This window comes from Etheostoma cragini, chromosome 10 (assembly GCF_013103735.1).
Source record: "Etheostoma cragini isolate CJK2018 chromosome 10, CSU_Ecrag_1.0, whole genome shotgun sequence".
Taxonomy (NCBI): Eukaryota; Metazoa; Chordata; class Actinopteri; order Perciformes; family Percidae; genus Etheostoma; species Etheostoma cragini.
Genome location: NC_048416.1, coordinates 22,008,677 through 22,028,768, shown reverse-complemented (window position 1 = coordinate 22,028,768; position 20,092 = coordinate 22,008,677). Strand labels below are relative to the sequence as shown.

Below are 20,092 nucleotides of genomic sequence, written 5' to 3'. Positions count from 1 at the left end.
CCTGATGGTGGAGGCATGAACGCTGACCTTAACTGAGGCAAGTGAGGCCTGCAGTTCTTTGGACGTTGTTGTGGGGTCATTTGTGACCTCTTGGATGAGTCGTCGCTGCGCTCTTGGAGTAATTTTGGGCGGCCGGCCACTCCTGGGAAGGTTCACCACTGTTCCATGTCTTTGCGATTTGTGGATAATGGCTCTCACTGTGGTTCGCTGGATTCCCAAAGCTTTGGAAATGGCTTTATAACCCTTTCTAGACTGATAGATCTCAATTACTTTCTTTCTCAATTGTTCCTGAATTTCTTTGGGTCTCGGCATGATGTGTAGCTTTTAAGGATCTTCTGGTGGACCTTACTGTGTCAAGCAGCTCCTATTTAAGTGATGCCTTGATTGTGAACAGGTGTGGCAATAATCAGGCCTGGGTGTGGCTAGAGAAATTGAACTCAGGTGTGGACAACCACAGTTATAGTATGTTTTAACAAGGGGGGCAATCACTTTTTCACACAGGGCCATGATGGTTAGGATTTTTTTTCACCTTTAATAATAAACCCCTTCATTTACAAATTGCATTTTGTGTTTACTTGTGTTGTCCTTGACTATTGTTTGAATTGGTTTGATGTTCCGAAACACTTAAGTGTGACAAACATGCAAAGGAACAGGAAATGAGGAAGGGGGCAAACACTTTTTCACACCACTGTAACTGCAACTGCCATACAACATCTCACGTGCAAAGAGTTTACTTGACATTACCACTAGTAAATTGTTAACAGAGATTGCACCTGCAATTTGCGGCATAAGCAAAATTAAGCTTTTTCTAAACCCCCTGTGGCCTAGTTCTACATTTCCCCTCCCCGTGATGCACGTACCCACAGGCAAAAAAACTCACTCACTTGTTCACCTTTTTGACTTACAGTAACATGCCTTCCTCAGCTCCTGAGCCACTATGTTAATGTTGGCTAATCTGATTGTGACACATGATTGATAACCTTTCCCAAGTGTGCAGGATCCAAAGGATTAGTGGTGTTTACTTCTAGTAGCATGCTGGGAACCTCTGCTGTTAATGACTGGAATTAATAACCTGCTGACGCCTATGAGACAGCTATGTTTATGTACAGGACGAAACATGACAGTCTGCCCTGGACACTGAGTTGTTGTGAAATTGTCTGCCCTTGCCCAGAAAGGTTTGTGTTTATATGTCACTTTTGATGATGGTAATATTTGCTCTTTGTCTAAAATGATTCTATTAAATGTATTTTGTATATCGATGTGGTTTGGCCTCTAAGTTTTTGGGGTCATATGACTTACTGAGACATTAATACTACTGGATTATTGCACTGTTTACATTACTTCCTCGATATGTATCTGTCTCTCTCTTATTCTGCTTCTAGCTTTATCCCTCCTTCCTTCCTCACACACACAAACACACACACACACACACACACACACACACTAAGGGGCATGAGAACAGGGTAAATTCTTGACAACTTCAATGAAACCTTACACAAAGAGTAAAACTCGGGGGGACGAGAGAAATGCAACACCGTACAGTAGCCTGACCTCCTCCAGCTACCATAGACATGTATGCACCAGATACCGGGCGTGGCTGCCTTTCCGCACAAAGCCAGAAATAAAGAGCGAAGATATTGCTTTCAGCAGCAAGACCCCCAGGTGACCTTCCTCATTGACCCCAGCATAACCCCAAAGTGAGGAAGGAGAGAAGCAAAGTGCATGGTATCACTGCACAGGACTCAAATGCACATCACAATAGCAAAAAAGAAGATACTGTCATTGTGTGCTCACAGTAAATCAGCACGAAGGTGACAGTCCCAGTTCTTGAGCCTGTGTGCCCACCTGAAAGGCCGGCACACTCATAAGTCAAACTGTTTTCTCCATCTACGCTCTCACTGTGAGTGTAGCCTGAAGACTTGGGTCATCCACGTATTTTTTCTTAAGCATTTCTCCACAGCTGGGCTGGTTTGTCTGTTTCGGGTCAAATGGAGGTTCATTGCTTCGGGGTCCAACTGTACTAGACTTACACTGAGGAATGTGTCACATCAAGCTTCAGTACCAGCTGGGATTGGACGCTCAGGGCTACTGAGATGACCATTTCCACGCTCCAACCCCCTGAAATGGCTCCTTCCATAAATTAAACAAATAAAACGAGCAGCTGGGCTTGAAAGCAACATAACAATTGAATTATGCTTTGTTTTCACGTGCCTGTTCTTTTTACACTAGGCAGATCCACCCCATCTTAACAGTGTTAACAGTTATCTTTACTGTTCATTTTCAGATTTGTGACAGTTAACCCTATTTAACCACTATATAAATCTTTCCATATTTTGTAAGTTTTCTCACACGTCACACTATGTTTTATCCACAGTTGACATGGAGCACATGAGGACAGTGAAGGCGGACAAACACCAGCGTTTCTGCCAAGAGAACAGCCTCATCAGTCAGTTTGTATCGGCCAAGACGGGGGACTCGGTTAGCACCAGCTAATTTAATAAGTCACAATAAAAATGTAGAGTACATACTGACTTTTATAACATTGAACTTGTCCTATTTGTCATGTTATCTCTTTCTCCAGGTGTACCTTTGTTTCCAGAGAGTGGCAGCTGAGATTCTTGGTGTAAAGCTAAACAAAGCAGAAATCGAGCAGTCCCAGGTGAGCCATAATGCCATCAAGGTCTTTCTCTCAAATCTCACCAAAGATCCATGCAACTGCCTCTTAAGTTACACTTGAAATTTCTCCTTTGCTCCTAACTAGGATAGAAAGTGTACACTTTTATGGCAAGGTTTGTTCATTTGATAGAGCGGGCGCACATACGTTGAGGTTTACTCCAGCGGCAGGTTTGACTCTGACCCGCGGCCCTTTTGCTGCATTTCATTTCTCCTCTCTGTCCCCTTTCGTGTCTTCATCTGACCTGTGAAAATAAAGGCATAAAAGTGCCCAAAAAATAATGTAAAAAAAAGAAAGTGTACACTTTCTTTCTCTTCTTTGCACATAACCAGACACTGTTTAGAGATCAGTTTATTGTTAAATGTATAATTGATTGGTAGAAGAGTGAAAGTAGCTAGGGATTTTTGTTTGGGTTCCTCTCTTGTTTGGGTAATGTTATGCCTGAAGTGAAGGGAGGTCACAGTGAGTGTGTAAGTTCAATGGAGGTTAGCACACACTGTAAAGGACCTTTTGTTGTGTAAACAAGAGTTTGTTACGTCTGCCTAACGGTCTACCTGCCACTGACACTGGCCATCTGTAAATAGACCCACATTGACCACATTAATGCGTGAAGTCAGAGGTTAAAGGTAGGCCATTGAAGGGGCGAGGAGGTTAGGATTGGTTTTCTGATTTATTTGGTTTATCTCCCACTGTTTTGGGCTAAAACTCAATCTCAGCCTACCAGCCAGACCAATGATGGCAGCTGTAGGATTTACAAGGTCACCTCCCCCAGAAGCATTAATCCTAGGTCTGATATGACCAGTTGGAGCCACACTGGCTGGGTAGTAGTCAATGAGCCTGGGGGCTACAGAGAGGTCAGGACCCCCAGAGAAGAGAGAGCATGTAAGGGAAGAACTGCACAAATTCTCAAGGCCCTCTCCCATCACCAACACGGCTGCTGACTAACTGAAAATGACCATTGGCTAATGGAGCTGTCCATCTACGTTCTTCCTCCTCCCCTCCCTTGATAGCTCTGTCAATAAAGCAAAGTGCTTTAATCCAGGCTAATCAAGCAGGGTGAGTGGCTGGACCCAATTTTCTTTTCATGAAAAAAGCTAGTTGACAGAAACGAGTCATTGCATCCATTTGTTGCAATGACCATTTAAAAATGTGTGTGTGTGTGTGTGTGTGTGCGTGTGTGCGTGTGTGTGTGGCCATAGAGCTATGGCCATGCATCAAACGTATATGTATAGTGGCGTGATTGTGTAAGAGATTTAATTGCTTTCTAATTATATATTTTTGTCAAACAAAATTTTACACTTAAACAAGATGTTTCCAGAAATCTCGAAAGCATAAATGCAGGGCAATCCAGAAAATGCCTAAATTAGTTAGAATATTTTTTTCTGCAAACTGAGCTTATGCTGAATTAGATTTTTTACAATGTTTCAAACACATTAATACCACGTCTGCTTGTACGGTCTATGGCATCAATCAAGTCAAGTCAATTTTATATCAAGTCAATTTCGTCCATATAGCCCTAAATCACAACAGAAGTTATCACATTCTCAAACAGAGCTGGTCTAGACCGTACTCTTTAATTTACAGAGACCCAAATATTCCTCCATGAGCAAGCATCGGCGACGGCAGCAACAAATAACTCCCCTTAAACTATCTCTAGATGGGCAGTATTACACTAATCTGAAAATTATTTTATCAATAAATTAGTCGTTTGGTCTGTAAAATGTCAGAAAATAGTGCAAACTTAATTACTGTTTATTGACTAAGACTAATTATTTCAGTTAGGCCTGTTTTCATCTAGACGCCCCCCCCCGTATACACATTTTTAAACAAATGATATAATGTTGGAGATGTGAAGAAAGGACAATGAGTTAGTGGCGTGGATATAGAGATGAGGCTTTGAGCAGTTCAAGGCTCCTGGTCTAGCCGTGGGGCCGGCGAAGCCTCATTATCAGCTGTCAGCTTCAGAGAGCTGAACATGAGGGTCACAACCCCTGACAGTATTATATCTGCCTGGCAGCCCTCTCCGTCATAGTCCTCTGTCTGGTGGATCAGATAGCGAGGCCACGGATCACTCAGTGTCTCCGACACCATGCTTCAGCAGCTCGTTAATCAGACAGCCAACCAGGACCTGCTATTTAGCCATGTGGTCGGTTCTTCACTGGTTTTGCAGCAAAAAGTCCAGCAGCTGGTTGCACCAATACAATTAAATGTAGTTTAATTTCAACTTGAAGGCTCAAGCTTATGTATTCCTAAAATTTGTTGCCACGAAACTGTAGCTTCAAAAAGATTTACTCAGCGTAAAGATTTAGATAAATGGTTACAGACAAATGGCAACAATTTGGACTATCTCATAGTCTTTTAAAGCACCCATATTATGCTCATTTTCAGGTTCATAATTGTATTTTGAGGTTGTACCAGAATAGGTAATTTTCAAATAACACCATATTTTTGTTGTACCCCACCTTGTTGCAGATCCTGCTTTCACCCTGTGAGTTTATGTCTCGGTTTTAGCTACAGAGTGAGACATCTGACTTCTTTACTATCTTTGTTGGGGGTCGCGCATACGCAGTAGCAGGAAGTACTAGTGCTACGGTTAGCCACCTCGTCTCGGCTAGTTACGTAGAAAGCCGTGCAGATTTTGAATAGCTCACCTGGAGACTGACAGCAGGGGACATTCGGAAGCACCCGAGACACAAAGTAACACCCCAAATCCCAGAAAAAGTGATTTTTTTTCCTAACATGGGCACCTTAAAATATATATCAAGCGAAAAAAGTGGTCAAAAAGCATCATATTCTTATATGTATCGACAAAATGATTAATAAAAAAAAATAATAAACTGATAAAACAATTAAAATAATAGTTACTTACAGTTCCGTTTTAACTTTATTCCAAATTTTTCTTAAGTTCATTATGATATTCTCACATTTTTACAAGTCAGTTAATCTGGGCTAAAGATGGATTCTTTTTACAACATACATGGTTTTGATACACTTTGATGTCATACTGTCATAACTTTTTTGTCTGTTTCTTAATTTTTTTTCTGTACATTTCTTTCTCTTTAACCCTCTCTTCATCCTCTCCTATTTATTGTCCTCCCCTTGATTGGCTTTGGTCTCCAATATCCTTACTTTTATCATCCTCTCCCATGTTTTTGTCCATTTGTTTTCCTCCATCTCGCCACTGCTCTGACGTGTTGAACCTGCTCAGAGGATTGTGAAGGCTGAGCTGGTGGACTACCCACAGGATGAAGGTCCAATTAGACAAGAGAACAACCACCAAAGCAAAATATGTTCTGTTCAATAGTTGTCAAAAAGTATGTTTCCACACATATATTTCAGTAGTTCTGTCATAGTTCCTAGTAATTATTGCAGTCATGTTGACTACATAAGGTTCTGTGGTTCAGTTTAGAGCGCTAGAAAAAGTAGAGAAACCCATCAGACTATTAGAACCTAATCACACCTCCTCTGTCATGTTGCGTTATCATGACCTTGTGTGTTTGCTAAACTATCTTAGGAATCTAAATTATGTGTGTTTCTCTGAGTTGTCTGAGAGTAATCTAGTGAGAAAAACCTTCATAATGATAACAGAGATGCCTACTAGGGGCAGGACACAAATATTCTGACCAGTGTATTAGATCACTGTATGGATTATGAGCCCTGTAAAAAGAATGTATTGCCCTGAGTTGGAGAGCAGAAGATAGATTTCACTCTCATGCCTGTGCACACTGGTATGAAGCTACAGCCAGCAGCCTAGTTGCTTAGCAGAAAGACTTCCTGGAGTATTCACTGATCCGCCGGCACATAACCCCCTGTGAGACTGCAACATGTTTAACCAAGATTTTGTACGGATTAACAAATGAGATATAACAAGGTAATCAGTGATGTTAGGAGGATTGTGGTACTTTTTGACAGCTAGGTGTGTCCTTATTTGTGCTAAGCTAAATGGCTGCTGGCTGTAGCTTAGACATGATCTTCTCGTCTAACTCTCGGCCAGAAAGTGAAGAACTGAATTTCCCAAGATGTCTTTGTCTACTCCTGAACTATAGCTTTGATAATACATTTTGTTCAGATTGCGGACATTATTTAACTGTAATAAACAGAAAATCTTATTTATAGAATTTTTTTTGCTCTCGCTTTGTAAAGATGTAGAATGTGTTGGACTTAATTTTTAATGTAGCCTGAAGAAAGGTTATTAGAGAATTTCTTCTAAATTATGCAATTAAAGCTCTCACCAAAATACAACCTAGGGTCTTTTTGTGAACGTACCCAAGTCAAACCTTTGTTTAAAAGCATAATTGGGACAGAAGCGGCATTTTTAAGATTTACCGTATTCTCGTTTTCAGTCAAATGGCCTTTTAAATGGGAGTCCTAAAGGCCCTTCTATGATAGCATCAAAACCCCTATTTAAAAAAAAAAATAAGAAGGCTTGACACAACATGAAACTTTGCTCCACCAGGGGCTCTACACACAAACTTGAGCATTGAGAACATTGTATGTGAATACAGAGTTTTTGGCGAGAGTGACCCTAGCACTCCTGTTAAAAAGGCCATTTGAACAAAAACGATAATACGATAAATCTTAAAAGTTGCGTTCTCGCCCTAACTATGCTTTCAAGTTAAAGTTTGACTTGGGTACATTCTAAAAAAGACCCTAGGTTGCATTTTGGCGAGAGTTACGCTTTAACTTCTTTAAGATTTAACGTGATGATTTGACTTTTGTCTGTGTTAATTCTACATGTGTTTATCTGTCTTTGGATCTTTTCAGCGTGTGGTAAAGGCAGACATCGTGAACTACAGTCAGGACACAGTGGCCAGGACAGTCAACCCCCCTCGCAGCTCTATGTGTGTAGTTCAGTGACACACACACACACACACACACACACACACACACAATGTAAAATTGCCTTCAGTCAGTATTCCTCTCTCTTCAAGATTTGTGGGGTGACTGGATGAAATGTGTTCAGAGTGTGTTCTCTCTATTCCTGTGTGTCAGTTGTACGGGTGAGATGAAGAACAGACTGTGTGGTTTCGAGGCCTTGCCCTGTAGTGTGGATATTAAGCAGGAACGATTTCTTGGGTGGTTTACCAAAAAGGAAACGGGACCTCCGTTTTTTTAAAGTTTACGTGCAGCTATCATTTTATGTCTGTGATTCACCTCTGAATACATAAAAACAAAACTCTTTAAGCGATTACTTGATTGATGTGTTAGTACAGTATGAAGCTGGTTGTTTAAAGGGGAAAGACTGTAACCACTCTGGTAATTGAAAATATATATATATATATTTTTTTTCTTTTGCCATTGTTATTAGTTTTTCTTTTTTTCATGATAAGATATGCTGCGGTATATTTCTAAAGATAACACCATTGACACCTGTCTAATCTGCCTAGGTCCCTGCAAAGTGGATGTGTTAACAGTTAAACAGGGAGGTGAAACCAAATGCTATTTTATGTCTGTGGTGCTCCTCAGTTTAACAGTAATAGGCGTTAAGAAAATGCTGTAGTGGACTGAAATTAATCTCTGTTTTTAATTTGTCAATTAGGGGCTCTGATGTGAATCTTGTACTGTTACTTTACAAAGACATATTTAAATTTTACAATCCTAAATCAATATTTACATTTTATATTCATTATTCTTCAGATTATATCCAAATAATTGAATGGTATCTCCGTTTTTCCATATGCTTCTTGTAGAGTCTACATTGCATCTTGATGATTTAGCTTTACATTTTCACACTGTGAAAATGTAAATGGAATGTGACATTCCTGGGCTTGTCCAGTTAGGGGTTAATTCAGATGCTGTGTTAAAGTGTTGATGAAGGTAGGTGAATATGACCAAGGAAGTACCTGAGTCTCAAGCTGAGCTGAAATGTATAACATTTTTTAGAGGTCTCTACATAGCCTTATTCAACTGTCCGTTATAGAACAGAAGTTTGCATTGAAGAATGGCTATGATGCATGAAATGCTTAATAGGATGTTAATTTTGACCACATTTTAATAGCCTGTTTGACAGCATGTGTACTGTTAGAGACAATTGAGATATAGCAAGTTTAACCTGTTTTATCAAAGTAGTTTCTACATGCTAGTACTTGTTGGCATGATTTAATGTGTTGTTCACCTACTGAAATATCGGCCATATGTGTAAAGTATGTATTTGTACAATAAAAGCTCCATTTCAAAGCTGCTTTCATTGATTAGAAATGATCATAATACATCCTGTAAATTCTGAATATGTAAACAAAATGTACGCTTTGAAAAAAGTTAGAGATGTACAGTTTAAAGTGAATGTTTGATTGACATTAAACAGTGACACAGTTTTGTGTTTCTAAATAAAAATGCTACATTGAAAATAAATGATTTGTTTGTGATATTCTTGTTGGAGTTATTCATTTCTATAAATTACAGATTATCTGTAGTAGTTGAAAGGTCTTAAAAAGTATAATTATTTTTTCCCAAAAATCTTACATATATTGTACGTTTTGCCTGTTGTTGGCCATTATTTTATTTGTAAAATGTTTTTGTATCCGATTGCGGGCTGTCTGCTGTATACCGGACGTTCTACACATACAAACGTTAAGAAGATTGTGCAGAGTTTCAGTCAGCACCATCAGACCTGTTGAAAACACTGTCACTAGCAAAAACTGGAGAAAAAAAGCAAAATAAATTATATATTTTATAATGACACTTAAATTGGTCCACATTTTTTCAATAATTATTCAATTTTAATTGTTGTTCTATAATGCTAGGAAGTACTAACAATATATAATGATGTAAATCATTCTAGGCCATATTGTCCCTTATGGTTTTTTATCACACTTTCAAACCTGCTGTAAAACACTTATTAAATCGCACTCTATGTGATATTAAAAGTTTTATTTGGTGAAACCTGCAGAAATCCTGAATTAGCTAATTACTTTGAGTAACTTTGAGTAGTATAGTTTTACCAAAAATAGAAACCTCTATTAATTTGTACAGGCCTTCTCAGTACTCCGCTTGATACCACATTTGAGCCTTGCTTTCATTGCAATATTTCACTTCATGTTGCTGACACAAATGGCAACAACACAATAGGAACGTATCCCGTTGGTGCTTATATGAGAGGCAAGTGATGGGAACTACTGATGAGGGCATTACAGATTAAGGATTCATGTGTTGAAATTTAAGTATAAGAACTGCAACTTGACCACCCCAGAGATCCCCTCTATAGAGACCAACCTAAGTCTCTGGTAGCTAATGAGCCACCTGGTCTTTGTTCAGTAAATCTTCCCTGAAACAGCCCCTAAATCCACTCTGGACAGATGATACAAACATCTTTATAAATGGTTGTAAGCTGTATTAATTAATCACTTAAAAAGTCCAGCCTTTTGTTGCTGTCACACAACTGTAAGAGTTTTTTTTTTTCTGAGTCCATGTCACTGAAATGGACGGTGTATTTAGACAGATTAAGTGCATTTGAAATCACAGAGACAAACAAAACAAAGACAGTATCTTTAAAGTCACCTTCTTCCAGGTGTTGTCAAATGTCTGTCTGTTCCAGAGCTCCCACAAACAACACTAAAACTTAAAAAAGAGTGAGACAGGCCAGCTGGGGTCATTCCAGCACACGTGCATAGTTCCGCTTGATTTGACGTCTAAGGAATTGTCTCTGCTGAATTTTTGTCAAGAGCTGTCACCAATGTTGACAGGCGAGACTTGCCCTTGGCTTTGCTGCTGTTTAGACAGGTGTTTTTGCAAAGAAAACAACTCCAGCCCGTTTTCAGCTTACATGCTCATCACAATGACAATCCCTCTAAAGGAAAGACTGAAGGAAAGAATATCACTGTGCGGAGAAAGCCTGGGAAGGGTGAGGCTTTTGACAGATTGGCAAAAGTCAAGGTTGATTTGCGTCAAAATGAATTTGTCTACCTGCTTCCTCCATGTGAGTCAGTTTGCGTGTTAGATGGTTTTGGTGTTTGCTCACTCTCCATTTGGGTACTCATACGTGCGAAGATGCAGAAGTAAACAGACAAACTGTACAACATATTTGTTCATATTTAGTTAACCTCAATGACACTTTAAATTTGCTCACTACTTTGTGCTTTCAGCCTGTATTTACTTGAATTCAATGGGCACATGTCCTGTTTTTTTGTATTTCTCTTTCCTCTTCCTCTCCGTCTGTGTTTCTCATTGCTGAACGTCTGTGATGACAGTCTCAAAAAACCACACACAACAGGCTGGTAAGAGGACCCATAGATGTGGGTTGTACTTTTTTTGTGTGGACAGAACGGGGCCAACACCCTTGTGATTACCCACTCACCCTCTTCCGTTTTCCACCTGTGCAGAGTGCCAGACCCACAGTGTTGAGGGAGTAGGCAGGACTGAGTCAATCGCTGATGAGCTCCAGTCCCCCTGGTCCCCACACTGGCTCCTATTCTCTGTTACAGCACACTGGGCCAGCCAGCCGCAAGAAGAGGAATGACAGGCAAGGCAAGGCTGTGCTGGGCCAGAGCTGGAATCCAGTTATTTAGAACCATGAGGTGAGCCAGCAGTGCTTCGTTCTCAGGGTACTTCAGAGGATTGCTCTCCTATGTTGTCTGTGGCTGTGGGTGTCCCTAAGAGTGTGTGTGTGTGTGTGTGTGTGTGTGTGTGTGTGTGTGAGTGTGTGTGTGTGCGCGTGTGCGTGTGCGTGTGCGTGTGTGTTGGTAGATTGGGATCTGACGGCAGCTTGTGTAGACAGACAGGACTGTCCTGGTAGGTGCAGTGGGTCTGCTCCAGCAGAATGAAACATGATGTATTTTAGGGGCAAGGATGTGGGCATTCAGAGGGGTCATATTTATAGTCCGCTGGTCTGGTGAGAAGACCTGCCAGCAAAAGCACACATTCTGAAAAAGAGGCACGGGGACAGAAAACGGAAAAGTTTTTCTCTCTTCAGAAGGCACGGATGAATGCTATTTTCAGTGGGCTGTAATGAATAGCACTTAAAACTGAATGGTTCTTGTATCAGATTTTAGATGCAGAGAAGAAGGAAGCAACGCGAGAGAGCAATAACAAAGCGAGAAACTCTTTACAGGGAATTTGACATTCCTTCAATGTAAGAAACAGAAAATTCAGTTTAAAATTATACTCTTCCATTAAAAAATACCAGATTGATTACCCTTGATCCCTAGTTAAAGGAATAGTTCCCTAAAAATGTCTCTTTAGATGATTAAATACTCACTGCTTTCATGCTTGGAAGGTGGCCCTGAAAAATTTTGCTCGCTAAATTCACAACAGCTACAATCGATCAAAAGTCAGGCCAAAAAAAAAGTGTCAAATCCTTAAACAGTTAAACGTCCGTAAAGACGTACTGTACTGTAGCAATGTTTCCAAAACTGTCGTTGCCCAAAAATCAGTAAACACAGAGACATTTGTGAAATGCAGGGGTGCACTCAGCCATTTAGTTTGGAATAGAGCTGAAATCATAAATTGATCAATCAAAAAGGATAAACATTCTGTGGTATATCTTCTGAAATGTGAGGATATACTGCTTTTCTTTGTCATATGTGATAATAAACGTCTTTGTTTTGAACTGATGGTCGGATTAAACAAAGAATTTAAAGATGCCAACAAGGGAAATTTTCCCTTTTTTCTGATATTTTCTCGACAAAACAATTAATAAAGGAAACAATTTCAAGCCTACAGGTGCTGAGCATGTGATACTCAAATAACCGTTTTTTTGTGAGGGATTCTGTGTCAAATTTATGACCCTGCCTTTTTGCCTGCAGTGTTTTATCTACCTTACATAATGCAACTGCAAATGAGCTAATCATAGCGTTTATTGTTTTACACAGAGAAACTAACTGTGAAAAAGATGATCTTAATGTTTTTTTTTTAAATTAGTAATAGCCATTATTTTCTAATTATGTGTTTTTTTGTGTGAAATGTTTCCTAATATGAGAGATAAATCCTGATTTTGAAACATTTACAATGAGGTCAGCCTTGCTGAGATACCATTTACGCATGCCATGTTGTGTCCATATGATAAAAAGTCAGAGGCTGTCTCATTCCTTAGAAGCAGATGATGAACGAGCTCAGCCTTTTCAGAATTGAGACCTTGTCTGACTTCTTGGCACATGCAGTTATAATGATATCATCATGTAAAAATGACAGTAATGATCCAACACTTACCCTCTTCTCAGCACCTGAATTCCACCTGTGCAATCCTTCAACAAAGAGCCGGTTACTGGGTGGGACCAGGGTTGGGTGTCACTATGTTACCGCGTCTGTTGGAAGATAAATATACATAAAAGAGTTAATAACACGGTGGAAATATAAGCAGGGAGGCATATTACTAAGTAAGGTCATTACTCAACTCTGCTCCTCGCGGTCTCTTTTGCTTTGTGATTCCTCCCTCATTGTTCCCCAAAATACGTTGGATACAAAACCTGATACGAAAGCTATTCAGATTATTAAGTGCTATTCATTACAGCCCACTGAAAATAGCATTTATCTAAAGTTGACACTTTGAGGCTTTCAAAAGACTACTTAGGAGATGCTGCAGTGCTTTGAGACACCTAAAAGTGTGAATACTGATATAGATGTTCCACTATGGCGTTTCTTGAGGTCGGAGAGTATGGGTCTGGGATTACTGTAAGTAAGTGCCTCTGTGGAGATAAATTGATCATAGCCAAACTGAATTGAGCAGTGTTGCTAATTACAGGGGCATATCCCATCTGGATTTGTGGAAATATGCTAATTCCATGTTGATCTGTACCTCAAATTATGTCCCATTTAATGTGCGACAGAGTGGAACTTTCTCTTCATATTTGACTGGAAAATTCATTCAATGTGGAGCCTAAAAAATGAGTCAGGCTTCGGCGGAGAAACAATAGTGTGTGTGGATAGCATGTTACACAGTACAAGTCTATGTTTATAGACATCCATGAGTGACTGCTTCAGGTGTTCATTTCTCTCTAGAGACAACCGCTCAAAAAGAAAGATTCTGTTGAAATGTTTTAAAAATATGTGGTCTCTCTATCCTGCCTCTTTCCCAAGAACACACGGCTCAGCAATAATAACCGTTCCACCAGGTGTCTGTGGAGATGGCATGCGTCAGGATGTGTACAGAGGGTACAAATCATCAGTGAACCTCCACGATGTCAACTTTTCAAGAATCAAGGAAAACTACTTTTTTATTTTTAGCTTGACTGCAACTCATTTCTCATGTTATCCTCAAGGGATTAGAAATGGTTTCCCTATTCTCACTCAGCACAAAAAAAGAACAATAAATGAAACTACGTTTATTTAAAGTTAACATGAAAATCAGCAAAAGTTGAAAGGGATGAGATCTTTGCTCAAATTTGATGGACAAAGTAAATATTTAAGAAACAATGACATTTGGCGTAGTATAACTTGTCCAAGACTATAAACTGGACATGATCAGTCAGCTTGTGGACCGACATACTGTATGTGATTGATAAGGCGCCAGGGATCATCTTAACTGCATGAATGAAAGACCTGGAACCATTCGTTGTCATTTCACCAACAGGTTTGATCAATTTGACATACTGCTATGTGCTCCTTTGGGTCAGTGTCACAGAACATGTTGCAGAAGTTGTCGAAATAGGTAAGAGTAGAAAAAAAAAAGTGACATGTTAGGGTTTTTGCTGTGAGAAGTTGCAGATGCTGCTTCAGTTGTTTTCCATTGCGACCCACTGAACAAGATAAAGCAAGCAATCGTGGAACGTTGCGCTAATTTTTGTCCCTGGAACAATGTCTTACTGATTTCTCGAAGTCTAATCTCATCATAAGAGTTGGAAGGCTTATCACAGCGGTTTATAATACTCTAAGAAAGGATTGTACAACTCTGGAAAGTTAACACGGCAGTAACCATTTTATCTTTTGTCACAGTAGTGACACAATAGAGATCAAATTACAAAGACAACAACCAAGATGATGTATTAGATTGGCCAATGTAGCACCTTGATAGCTGGGATTCCGGAGTCTTATGCATTGGCACCCAAACATCTCTTTTCCACGCCGGGCTAATGTCGGTCGGAACTACATCTCCTCAGAGCCGCATCCCTGCAGCTAGTAGGAATTCCATATCACGCTGAAGGGCACCTCAGCAGGGTGGATTTGGGCTGTCAAGGAGAATTGAGCCCAGGCCCTCTGGCTGAAGGACCATGACACCAATCACAACACCACCCTGCTGGTCCAGCCAACAACAATATATAGTCAAATGTGGGACTGGCACGACACAGAACAGGACCGAAATGTTTAAATCAAGGGATTTTCTTGAAATGTTTGAAAGAAATGTGCTAAGACAGGGCCCGGGTCATTTCTTGGTGGTGACATACAATGTTCTCTGACTGGATTGCCAGTAACAAAAATTGTATTCTGGAAAAAGTATTGAGAAGCACAAAAGCATTGATATAATGCAAGGTGACGTTAGAATTCCTTTCTCTGTTCAACACAATGTGGGCAGTGTGGAAAACCTGGATGGTGTGATTTTCTTCAGAGTATCCATCACAGCGTCACAAACCCTGCAGGTTCCCTTATATAGTACACAGCACTGTTAATCAAAACCAGCTTGTTCTGGGGGCTCAAAGGTCATCAGCCATGGAGAGGAAATTATTGATGGAAATAAAGGTGCTGGACTGCCCCAAAGCTTCTCTCTGCATCTTAGATGTGGGATTTCTATGAACAAGGCAGAGTTGTTCACATCTGATTTAAGGGCTGCTTTTGTCATGACTTACGCCAAAGATGGGCTCATGCTTTTATTGGCTGTTTAGCCTGTTTCCATTTCTTGACCCGCATTGAAAGTCCACTAAAAGTTAATAAGTCTTTAATGTTTTCTTACTTTGAAAATTGCCTATGGACAGAGTGGAGCCTGTGATTTACTGACTTCAACCGCTTGAGCTGCACATCAAGAGCATTTTTTTCGGTCCTATATTATAACATATGAAATCACTTAGAAGTAGCTACTAATTCACAGTGGTCTGTCGAACCGTTTTAATCGAGACATGGAGTCATTACAAAATGTGATGACATTGCGTGCGTGCAAGGCATGGCAGGTGGCCATTATTTGGAAAGAGCAGTACCACAGAGAAAAGTGTCATGAAGAAAGAAAGGGACCCATGAGGGTCAAGTTCCTGTGTGCAGGCTGTTGTGTGAAGTGTCTGGTGATTGCCAGGCTGCTCTGAGGAGGCTGCTGGACAGGGAGGTGAGAGGCAGGTTAATTACTATACTGAGAGGGAAGGGTGAGATGCTTTACAGAGCCCTTTGTGGCCTGTGGTTTTGGGTTTCCAGCACAGAGGTTTGAGCCAAAGGTGCTGGTGAGGATGGTAAAGGGCAATGCTCCACGGGCCAAGTCCATCCTAAAGGCGGTACATCGATTATCGATGACAAGAGATGCAAGTCCTGTGTACAAAACATTGTCAATACTGTTACACCATGTACACACCTAGATACTAAATAGACACATAGATTTGACACTGTATGTAGCCTAGTAATTAGACTGAATTGCCATTGCTGTGTGTCAATAGTATTTTAATCCCAATCTGTAGCAATTGACATATCTGTCATGTCAATGTCATCTTCAATCAACACAGAAGCAAGTGTTTTTATTTTTCGTAAGTCAATTTAAAACAGCTTTTATAACCGTGGCAGTTTCTAATTTTTGTCATTTTAATGGCAATTTTTCTGGCTAGAGCACAAGAAGATGATGTTCCCATTTTAATCCGGCCTTCAAAACTGTTATTGGCACACTTGTATTTAGTAATTTCTGAAAAAAATCTGAGATGTGAATCAGAGATCTGGAGGTCAGGCAACAACGCAAAGGCACAGTAAAGGATCATTGACTGGTGACCGCATGGTCTGTGTCACAGTTGTGGAACGCATGGTTGAGTATACACCGCCTATTTTCAAATTTGAATCATATGTCCACAACATTTTAAGGATCTTTATTTTTTGCATGACCAACAAAAATAATCTAATATGTAAAAATGTTGAAATTACAATGCTTTTAAAATGCTACAACTAGTTATTTTAGGGTACATTAACAGGACTTGTTAGCAAACTGCAAACATTATACTTATTGTTTTTGGTTGTTTTGTTCATTTATTGTGGATATTTAAAATGTCTTCCAGTTCCAGTGTTAAATATTCTTTAAAAATAAAAGTTTGCTGATCTTTGAAAAGGTGTACCTGCATTATTATGCCGTTATCATTATATTAGATGAAAATTGTCTCAGAACGACAATATTATCATTTATCGTTCTAGGACAATTAATCGTCCAGCAAAATTTGTCATCGTGCCAGGCCTAGTCTGTGATGACTACAGTCACTTCACTGATAAAAAAAAAAAAAAAGCTGTACTTGATGGTATCACAGTTGATAGGAGCCCATTTGTTTGTAAGTGTATATTTGCAGAGACTTCTCATGCACTAAGGCCCCACGGCAGCACTCCTTTCAATTTTTTCAGTTTTAGCTCCACTTTAACAAATTGTCATTTACCTCATCCGCCCTGCGTCTCACTAACTCTCGCATGCACGCACACACGCACACGCACACGCGCACACACACACACACACACACACACACACACACACACACACATTAATACAATCCAAATGGTTTCTTTTTGGTATTTACTTTATTCCTTATTTTGCCCCAGGCCTCATGAATCCCTTCATTATTTTTCCAGTGGAAGGCCAAATGGAGGAAACACTTGATTTACAGTCCCAGAAAGCAGCTCCAGCTTGTCTCTACAAGTAGATTAACAAAAGCATAAATGCTGATATGTACTTTTTACTATTAGAGTTCCATTAAAGGTCTGTATGTCTTGAGACCACTATGTTATGTCTCCGTTTATTTTCTTGCCCCTGAACGCAGTGGAGTGTTTTTTGGAGTTCATTAAGTAAATGAACAGGTGTTTCCCCCCCTTTAAGTCTTCATACACAGCTAATGAGCCAACTTAAGTGTGTTTAAATTATTAGGCAATTAGGGACGGGAAATGTAGAAAAGGCTGAACACAGGAAGACATTAGGTGTGTGTACACGTACGGCTAACTCAAACAATGTGGAGTTTTCATGTGAGATTCAGGAGAAAATCAGCAAGCCTCTTTTTGAATGTTTTCAATACTACATGTATCATTAGTGATTATACACTTGTGGAAAATGCCAAAGTTGAAAATGATGTTTGTTCTGCTCAAAATTGACCGAAGCCTCATTCATGTTAATGAACCTCTTCATTAACGTAGAGCTAATGAATAAAAATAAACTGGTGGGTGCTCTCTGTGAGGTGTTTGGAGATTTGTGGGGGAAAATGTAGGAAAACCATTAGTAGAGAATACTTTAGGAAGAATATTGGTATTTGTTAATGTAGTTTGCAGCCACAGAGAATTATTGTTGCCATGTTTAAAAAGTTATTATGTGTAATTAGTAACCAGTTTGAGAGTAACCCAATTTGAGTTGGTATTTATAAAGACCTTAACTGTTTAATTTTACATAACTAAATAAATAATCACATCAATAAATATACACAAAAGTGTGAAATTTTGAAATATAATATCTTTTTAGCCCAGGTAGCGCGGGAAGGTCAGTTGGCCGTTTAGTCACCAATTTGCTCCAGACTAAAATATCTCAACCACTATTAGATATGTTAGGGTCAAAGTTTGTCCAGATAGTCATGTTCCCTTCAGAATGATTCCTAATGACTTTGACCAGCTTGGACTTTGACTCAGCTGCTGATGTACTAATACTAGCATGTAAACACGATAAACTAAGATGAGATTATAGTAAACATTATACTTAATATCCACATTATAATGTTAGCATAATATCAAGTTAAAATTGGCATTCAGTAAAAAAAAAAAAAAAACTCACAAAGACGCTAGAATGTCTCTGGACTTTTATGGTGCGTTCATGCCACCTGGGAATATCAGGGATCGCCCCTGTGATTACGTTATTTTTCCGGCATCACTGCCATCACTGCCATCACATGGTCGGGATGTGTGTTCTTCTTTTCTGTCATACTGGCGTTTGGCATAACAACTTGATGCATAACTGCCACCAACTGTTGGGCGTAGAGCATCAGGTGTGTGAAAACATGGAGGCCACGATGACAAAGGACACCCCAAAGCTCTTCAAATTACACAGTACTTTCCCCACTACAGTTTGTACAAGAGCTCAAACCATAGGTCTACTAGACTTGAATTGGTTTACTTGTTACTTGCAATCGCACACAACTTTTATAACAAATTTAAGTTACTCTGCTGAAACCAATGAACTACTACAACCTAAATCGATAGCAGATTGTAAACATTGGCAAAATGCATGCATGAATTTTCTGGAAAAGTTTCTAACCATTCAACACATTTCAGCTATCGTCAGCCGTGTTTCTGTACATCAGTTGTCAACAGCGCGTCACCAACTGGGAAACTCTGTTATAAAAATCTAGCCCCAGTTTCCCACCTCTGGTTCCCAAAGGAAGTGATGTAAACAATGACATTTTCACTGTGAAATATGTATTTCCGATGCCCTGGAACGCACGGGTAGTCTTGTTTTACACTAACAAAGTTTATATTATTTTTTTACAGGTCATTTATACGACATGTTTTTAGAGTCTGTTCTTATGTCACAACTTAATTTAAAAAATGCCACTTTTCATAATATCAATATATTTAGAGAGGACAGAGCCAGTTACCTTAATGGTTGTCCACTCACTTTGGTTTAACTACGGCCGCTTTTATTTTACATGTTTATCAAGATAAACAAACAGAGGCAGTTATGTGATTGGCTCTTTCTTTCTTTCTTCTTCCGTTTGTCATGATGGACAGGTGGGAAAAACAGACTTAATTAAACAGAAATAACCTGCAACAAACTGCTGCTGTCCTACTTATTTATTAAATACGATTTTTGGTTTTATTCACTGCCTTCATTTGCTTTAAAGATCCAAGCTTTTTCCCATACACCTGGAATGAAAGCTTATAAAACCCCAAGATTTTTCAATACAAATCTTCCGCTTAGTTCAGCCTGTAACGTGAAACATTTTCCACAAAGTACTTCATTAAGCTGATTTAGTTCAAAGAAACAGAAACAAAACATGTGACGTGCGCGCTGACAGAGGACCGCTGGGTGGCACTTCATCAGCTTGCTGTGTCTCAATAATTCACCAGTCACAGTTGCCATATGAAAAAGAGAAACTATGTAACGCTCTGGGAGGAAAAACCTGATCTGTCTCTTAACAAGGGGGAAGTGTGAATATAACAAAGCCTTCCTATCTGACACCAAACCCAACAAACAGCCATCTGTCATCATTATAAGTGGTGCCTGACGTGTTGCACTTAGGAGGCACCTTGAATCTTTTATGCTCCACTGTCAATTAAGCTGGGCCAATTATCTTCTGAATTATTGAGTCAAATTTAGAAACCCAATCACTTATTCATAACTGCACCAACAGC

The 20,092-nt window shown here is 39.6% G+C and overlaps 1 protein-coding gene across 5 annotated transcripts in view; it reads left to right on the top strand.

The window, feature by feature from the left end:
• The window catches only part of rab28 (RAB28, member RAS oncogene family), a 39,035-nt gene extending 21,785 nt beyond the window's left edge, over window positions 1–17,250 (top strand). For 2 of the 5 annotated variants that reach the window (XR_004658235.1, XR_004658237.1), the window contains 5 exons: window positions 2,375–2,478; window positions 2,582–2,659; window positions 5,883–5,988; window positions 7,439–7,918; window positions 8,074–9,025. Coding sequence is in view for 1 of the 5 variants with exons in the window: in XM_034883587.1 (XP_034739478.1) it covers window positions 2,375–2,478; window positions 2,582–2,659; window positions 7,439–7,531 (275 nt within the window). In the remaining 4 variants the exon portion in view is untranslated. Of the gene's footprint in view, window positions 1–2,374; window positions 2,479–2,581; window positions 2,660–5,882; window positions 5,989–7,438; window positions 7,919–8,073; window positions 9,026–17,205 lie in introns of those variants that run through there. The other 3 variants (XR_004658236.1, XR_004658238.1, XM_034883587.1) reach the window with 3 other exon arrangements.
• The last annotated feature ends 2,842 nt before the right edge of the window (window positions 17,251–20,092 follow it).